The 8,168-nt window shown below is 51.3% G+C and overlaps 1 protein-coding gene across 1 annotated transcript; it reads right to left on the reverse strand.

Annotated features, from left to right (window-relative positions):
- Window positions 1–431: 431 nt before the first annotated feature.
- Window positions 432–3,200, reverse strand: LOC119285330 (ABC transporter G family member 5-like). The gene has a single exon (XM_037564573.1). The coding sequence runs from the start codon at window positions 3,068–3,070 to the stop codon at window positions 680–682; it is 2,391 nt and encodes a 796-aa protein (XP_037420470.1). The 5' UTR covers window positions 3,071–3,200; the 3' UTR covers window positions 432–679.
- Between the last annotated feature and the right edge of the window lie 4,968 nt (window positions 3,201–8,168).

An 8,168-nucleotide genomic window follows, 5' to 3' on the forward strand; every position in this document is an offset into this window, starting at 1 on the left:
CATATCCATACGCGAACATAGCGGAACAACCCTGCTGCAACCATCCTTCCCGCGGGATTTGCTAGTAACATCCTCCAACAATGGAGAGGGGGTGAAACAATGCTCTAGGCGGCGGCGCTAGGGTTTCTGTGGGTGCCAACTTCATGATCTCATCCGCCGAGAATGTCATACATATGGCAACAGGAGCAACGGAGTAGCTACAACTACCAAGGGCTGCCAAGCGTGTTTGTTCCGTGTTTCCATGCATCATGTTGGTAGGATTTGGTTGCTAAGTCGAATTTCTGCTCACCAAACATATGTGTGCTTGTATGCGTCACATCAATACCTTTCCCATCGTTCTTCGTCATAGAGCACACTACGGCACAATCATATCATATACCCAAACAAAGTCGATACCTCTGCACTTAAGTTTCAAAAATATAGAGGCAAGATGGCGGGAAAATCATATTGTCGGACTACAGTTTCAAATTTCAACTTGCCATGATATCGTTACAGCTTAGAAACAAATTTACAGGCAGCAAACATCTCGCTCCCCCATCTTAATCACACGCGGTTAAGTAAAAATCGAAAAAAAATGAACAAAGAAAAATTACAGAAGACTGAGAGACAGCCCCATCCCACATTGCTCGCGCCAGTAAAGCCGAGGGATCCAAGAAGATGATCCGCTCGATCACGCGGTCTACCTCCTCTTGTTCCTGCTCCCGAGCAGCAGCGAGATGTAGAAGAGGATGCGGAAGAGGAAGCCCCAGGCGACGGTGATCCAGAGGCAGTCCCACTTGGTGAGGTCGGTGACGGCCTGCTGCTTGAGGAAGTCCGGCCCGGTGGTGATGCACGTCGCCGTGCCGATGTTGATGCCGAGGGAGGAGCTCATGGCCCGCAGCACCCGCACCTTGATCGCCGGCGGCAGGACGGACAGCGGCGTGTTGTCGAACATCTGCACCCCGCGCACGAAGCACCGGCCGGGGTCGCTGAACTCGTTGATCATCACCGCCTCGTACGGGTACTTGACCAGCGACGCGTAGTGGAACCACAGCCAGTACTTGGGGATCCTGTCCCGGTTGATGAAGAAGCCGCTGAAGAGCAGGAAGTAGGCCAGCGTCGACACCACCACGGGGAACCCCAGCTGCACGTTGGTCACCACGCCCGACAGGAACGTCGCGAACCCGCTCCCGGCCCAGAACGACGCCAGCACGATCGCCACGAAGAAGAAGAACCCCTCGGCGCCGCCCGCCAGCCCCACCGCGAAGAACGTGGTCACCGCGAAGGCCAGGGAGAGGACGATGAGCGAGGGGAAGCCGACGATGGTGTGGGAGAGCACGTACGAGGACCGCCGGTACGCGTTGTACGCCGTCTCGCGGAGGAAGATGTAGCGCTCGTTGAGGAACACGGGCAGCGCGTCGGAGCAGGTGTAGAACATGGTGGACATGGCGATGGCGAAGAAGCCCAGCCGCTCCTCCACGCCCTTGGGCGAGTCGTCAAGGCGCCAGAAGATGGTCGCCAGGATGAACCCCGTGATGAGCACCGCGCCCAGGCGGATGACGAAGATCTCCGGCGTGCGCTTCGTGTTGAGGAACGCGCGACGGGTCAGCACCCCCATCTCGATCCAGAACGGGTTCGCGAACTTGGCCACCGTGGACGCCGGGGCGGACGACGGCGAGGGCACCGTGACATTGCCGTCGGTCGCGCCGGACACGAGCTTCCCGCGAGAGATGCTGGCGCTGATGGCCTCCTGAAGAGAGAGCGATGGCTTCCCGCCGTTCCCGTCGTCGGCGTGCTTCATCTTCGGGCCCATGCGCTTCTGCCACGACTTGTTGTGCTCGACGAGGTCGCAGGCCCCGTTCGGCATGGTCTCGAGCTCCCTGACGAGGTCCAGCGCGAACTCCGTCGGGTTCTCGTTGTCATGGATGGGCTTGCCGAAGTCCGAGAAGAAGGACGACAGCGAACCAGGAGGGCCGTAGTACACAGTCTGGCCGCGGGACAGGAACAGGAGGCGGTCGAGGAGGCCGAGGATGCGATAGCTCGGCTGGTGGATGGACATGACCACGACGCTGCCGCTCTGGGCTATGCGCTGCAGCACCTTCACCACCATGAAGGCGCTGGTGGAGTCGAGCCCGGAGGTGGGCTCGTCGAGGAACAGCACGATGGGATCGTGGATGATGTCCACTCCTATGGACACACGCCGGCGCTCGCCGCCCGACACGCCGCGGTGTCCCTCGTCGCCGATGATGGTGTTGGCCGCGTTGCGCAGGCCGAGCTGGTCGATGAGCGCCTGCACCCGCTTCTTCTTCTCCTTGGTGGGGAGGGAGCGCGGCAGGCGGAACTCGGCGGAGAACATGAGCGTCTCCTCCACGGTGAGCATCGGGTACAGGAGGTCGTCCTGCATCACGTACGCCGAGATGACCTTGAGCAGGTTGTTGTCCATGGACTCGCCGTTGAGCGTGACGGAGCCGTGGAGGCTCTCCTTCCTGATGCGGTTGGCGAGCGCGTCGATGAGCGTGCTCTTGCCGGACCCGCTGGCACCGAGCACCGCCATGATCTCGCCCTCCCGGGCCTCCCCGGAGACATTATCCAGCAGCGTCTTCATCCGCGGCGCCTCGGGCTCCGCGTCCCCGCGGCGGAACGGCAGCGCGGGCAGGCAGGGGCCCTTCTTCCTCTGCTTGACGCTGTACGTGAGGTCGGTGAACTTGAGCACGAACGGCAGCAGCGTGCCGTCGCCGACACCGACACCGACACCGGTGAGGCTGGTGTGCTCGCTCTCACTGCCGGTGGAGCCCGGCATGGAGGCTCCGAGCTCGATGGTGTAGTGGGACGGGGACGAGTTGGGCGACGAGGCGTCGCTGCGCGCGTCGTTGACGCGCTTGAGGAGCTGCGCCAGAGTGGAGGAGGACTGCTTGGTCGTGGGCGGGGACGGCTCCGGCGCCATCAAGGCGGTCTGCGGTTGGTGGTGGTGCTGGTAGTGGTGGTGGCCGCCGTGCAGGTGGAGGAGGCCGCTGCGCGGGATATCGTCGGCTTCCTCCATCGGCGACGCCCTCCGGTCGAAGAACGGCAGCTTGTCGACGAACCGCGACATCTTGCTCGGCTCAGCGCTCCCCGCGTATAAATCTAAGAATCTACGCACACTCTGCCGGGCCACCTCGCTGTGGCTGCCGCGGCGAGAGAGAGAGAAGAGGAGAGAGAGGTCGATGGAGCTGGTTGGACTCTATGGATCGTACCAGTAACCATTCTTATAGCTCTCCATTTGAGGAGTCAACCCGGGAGGAGCACGCAATCAGATGAGGTTGGCGAGCGAGGGGGGGATCGAGATTGGCGTCTTCGTGGGGCTTCTTGCTGTTTGTTGGATTCGGTTAAGTTGCCGCCGGAGGAATCTGAGCGGGAAACCGGCCGCGGTAGCTTGGGTTTAGGAGGGGGTCAAGAAGGTGGTTGTGGTGGGTGGAGGGCTCTCGCGCTGTGCGCGCCCGCGCGCAAGAAATGGCGCCCAGGTGGTTAAGTGTAGCTCAGCCAAAGCTCACCAAATGGGTAGCTAACGCTGGCTGACACCGCTGGGGAGGTTGGGGGAGGCGGTGTTGGCCAGAGTCAGGAAATGTGGAGGCCGAATTTAAATCAAATGTCAGTCTTTTTGGACTGCCTCCTTGGATGGTTTCGGTTCTCACCGGCAACTTCTCTGCTCTTGCTTTTTTTTTATCTGATATGTTTGTGTGGCACATCATGTTTGGTTTATTGTTTTGCAGTGCTGTAATGTTTACTTAATGCATAAATAATAAGCTGTTGACCTCTCTTGCGATTGCAGAACTAGCAGACACGTTGGGTGCTTGGGTTACTTGGAATCGTCATTATCCATCAATAGCACTGAAAATTCCTGGTAGGTGCAACCAGCAGCCACGAGGTAATTACAAATAACCATCACATTTGGGTCAACTCCTGGGTGGTTGCTTTAAGATTTGCAAAACCACGTGTCATCTGGTCGATGGGGTCTACTGAGATGAAGCGTATGAGCAGGTCGTATAAGATTTTCTTTCATGTATTGGGGCTCGCCCGTTTCATCTCGTCGGGTGTGGGGCTCGTCCCTTGGTCTTGGCTATTGGCGGCAGGGTGATCGTCAGGCGGCACTATGACGGCTACACGCGGGCAGGGGCATTAGCCAGGGAGATGGCACGAAGCTTGGAGCGAGTGAGGGAGTCCTGGATTAGGGGGTGTTCGGATAGCCGAACTATACCTTCAGCCGGACTCCTGGACTATGAAGATGCAAAATTGAAGAGTCCATCCCGTGTCCGGAAGGGACTTTCCTTGGCGTGGAAGGCAAGCTTGGCGATACGGATATGAAGATCTCCTACCATTGTAACCGACTCTATGTAACCCTAACCCTATCCGGTGTCTATATAAACCAGAGCGTTTTAGTCCGTAGGACAACATACACATCAACAATCATACCATAGGCTAGCTTCTAGGGTTTAGCCTCTCTGATCTCGCGGTAGATCTACTCTTGTACTACCCATATCATCAATATTAATCAAGCAGGACGTAGGGTTTTACCTCCATCGAGAGGGCCCTAACCTGGGTAAAACTCCGTGCCCTTGCCTCCTGTTACCATCCGGCCTAGACGCACAGTTCGGGACCCCCTATCCGAGATACGCCGGTTTTGACACCAACATTGGTGCTTTCATTGAGAGTTCCTCTGTGCCGTCGCCGTCAGGCCCGATGGCTCCTACGATCATCAATAGCGATGCAGTCCAGGGTGAGACCTTCCTCCCCGGACAGATCTTCGTCTTTGGCGGCTTCGCACTGCGGGCCAATTCATTTGGTGATGTGACGGCGGCCCGATCTTTCGATGAGAGTGGGGATAATTATCGATTTGGTGGATTTTGACCTTGACGATCCGGCTATACCGTACCCGACGATACGCCTCGACAATCGCTAAACCAATCTCCGATGGTTATTGACCTTGCCGTAGGCACGATCAACCTGAACAACGAGGTTCAAGTTCCTGCAAGCAACCGAAGAACCGGCAAGAACAAAGGTGAATTGCAACTGAAATTGCGGATAATAAACTGAGCACACGAACTAGATGAAAAGTTGGGGTTCCACTGTGGATCTGACAAGGCGGTAGTCCTACACGTCTCGTAGATGCGAATTGTAGCGATGGCTAGACAATACAATAAAACCCGAGTCTAAACCCTAACTTAACCTAGCTATTTATTAAAGCAGATGCCGCCTGGGGCTGATCGGACACCGGTCCGTACGGCGACCGAGTGCTGCACGTAGGAAGTAGTCAAATCGTGTTGGCCCACCATGGCCCAAAACGTGGTGTCTCTTGGTCCATGCAACAAAAATCAATTGGCTTGGGTCTTGTGGCGTCTGCTTCTTGTACCATGGCATGCACGATGGATGGGATGGATGGTGCGGTGTGTGCATGCATGCAAGGACGGTTGAGAGCATGCACGCAAAGAGTGTTGTTCCATTTGGTTTAAAGGCTCATCTTCAATTGATTGTTTGATCCCTTGGTTTCTGAGTACAATTAAATCAGAACATCAGTGTAATATCATATTCTCGTTAGCTAAATCATATGTACAAAGGAGCGATAGTACCTGGCCATTTATTTGTCTCGCTCGCGCTCTAGTAATAGGACCAGGTGGAATAACTGATGTAGGAGTCGCGGCGGGTGTAACAATAGAAGAGATGTCCTCATCATCCCCCCCTTCTTGAATCAAAGTCATCCTCGACGGCATCTCATCGTCATCACCGAAATAAGGCTTTAAATCTGCAACATTAAATGTGGGACTAACCCGAAATTCTGCAGGCAAATCAAGCTTATATGCATTCTCGTTAATTTTTTCAAGCACTTTAAAAGGTGCATCCGCACGAGGCATTAATTTTGACTTTCGTAAATCAAGGAAGCGGTCTTTTCGCAAATGTAACCATACTAAATCACCTGGTTCAAACACAATACTTTTCCTACCCTGACTACCAGCAAGTTTATACTTGGCATTCATGCGTTCAATATTTTTCTTAGTCATCTCATGCATTTTCAATACTAACTCAACACGTTCTTTAGCATCAAGGTTTACCTTCTCCGAAGATGGAATAGGTAATAAATCAATTGGCGCACGAGGTATAAATCCATAAACAATCTCGAAAGGGCATAATTTTGTGGTGGAATGAACGGAACGATTATAAGCAAACTCTACATGAGGCAGGCAATCTTCCCACATTTTTAAGTTCTTTTTCAAAACAGCCCTAAACATAGTAGACAATGTTCGATTAACCACTTCAGTTTGACCATCTGTTTGAGGATGACATGTAGTACTAAATAAAAGCTTAGTCCCCAATTTTGTCCACAACACCCTCCAAAAGTGGCTAAGAAATTTTGTGTCACGATCAGAAACAATTGTATTTGGCACACCATGTAAACGAACTACTTCTCTGAAGAACAAATCAGCAATGTAAGTAGCATCGTCACTTTTATGACAAGGTATAAAATGTGCCATCTTAGAGAATCTATCGACAACAACAAATATACTATCCCTCCCCCGTCGTGTTCTAGGCAGTCCTAATACAAAGTCCATAGATATATCTTCCCAAGGAGTGCTAGGAACAGGAAGAGGCATATATAAACCATGTGGGTTCAAGCGTGACTTAGCTTTTTGGCATGTCGTGCAGCGTGCAACATATCTCTCCACATCCCTTCTCATTTTTGGCCAAAAGAAATGACTAGCAAGGATGTCTTCTGTCTTCTTGACGCCAAAATGTCCCATAAGTCCTCCTCCATGCGACTCCTGTAACAACAAAAGACGAATAGAGCTATCTGGGATGCATAGCTTGTTAGCGCGAAAAACAAATCCGTCATTAATGACGAACTTGTTCCAAGTTCTACCCTCTCTGCAATTGAGCAATATATCTTTAAAGTCAACATCATTAGCGTATTGCTCTTTTATAGTTTCAAGTCCAAAAATTTTGAAGTCAAGTTGTGATAATATAGTATAGCGTCTAGACAAGGCATCGGCAATAACATTCTCCTTCCCTTTCTTGTGTTTAATAACATAAGGAAAGGATTCAATAAATTCAACCCATTTTGCGTGTCTACGATTCAGTTTGCTTTGACTTCTAATATGCTTGAGGGATTCATGATCAGAATGTATGACAAACTCCTTAGGCCATAAATAATGTTGCCATGTCTCCAAAGTCCGAACTAGTGCATAAAGTTCTTTATCATATGTTGAATAATTCAGACTAGGCCCACTTAGCTTTTCACTAAAGTATGCTACTGGTTTTCCTTCTTGCAATAAAACACCACCTAAACCAATGCCGCTAGCATCACATTCTAATTCAAACATCTTATTAAAATCAGGTAATTGCAGCAAAGGGGCGTGTGTAAGCTTATCTTTAAGAATAGTGAAGGCTTCCTCTTGTGCGTCGCTCCAAACAAATGGCACATTTTTCTTTGTGAGCTCGTTGAGCGGCGCTGCGATGGTACTAAAATCTTTCATGAACCGCCGGAAGAACCCAGCAAGTCCGAGAAAACTTCGTACCTGTGTGACCGAGTTAGGGGTCGGCCAACTCTGGATCGCTTCAACCTTGGCTTTATCAACTTCAATTCCCTGCGATGTCACAACATAGCCAAGAAAAGCGACTCGATCCGTGCAAAAAGTGCACTTCTCGATATTACCAAATAAACGTGCATCACGCAGAGCAGAAAAAACAGCACGCAAATGGTCTAAGTGTTCCTCTAGTGACTTGCTATAAATCAAAATATCATCGAAATATACTACCACAAGTCGTCCAATAAAAGCTCGCAAAACTTCATTCATTAGTCTCATGAAAGTACTAGGTGCATTAGTCAATCCGAAAGGCATAACTAACCACTCATATAAACCAAATTTAGTTTTGAAAGCAGTTTTCCATTCATCACCTAGTTTCATACGAATTTGATGGTAGCCACTACGCAAGTCCACTTTAGAAAACACAACTGAGCCACTGAGTTCATCAAGCATGTCATCTAATCTAGGAATAGGATGACGATATCGAATTGTAATATTATTGATGGCTCTACAATCAACACACATACGCGAAGTACCGTCTTTTTTAGGAACAAGTAAAATTGGTACAACACATGGACTAAGGGATTCACGAATGTAACCTTTTTCAAGTAGTTCGTGAACTTGTCGCTGAATCTC

Source organism: Triticum dicoccoides, chromosome 4A (genome assembly GCF_002162155.2).
Source record: "Triticum dicoccoides isolate Atlit2015 ecotype Zavitan chromosome 4A, WEW_v2.0, whole genome shotgun sequence".
NCBI lineage: Eukaryota > Viridiplantae > Streptophyta > Magnoliopsida > Poales > Poaceae > Triticum > Triticum dicoccoides.

Bases quoted from the DNA above. Each gene is read 5' to 3' on its own strand.
- LOC119285330 (XM_037564573.1), bottom strand. From the start codon at position 3,070: ATGTCGCGGTTCGTCGACAAGCTGCCGTTCTTCGACCGGAGGGCGTCG.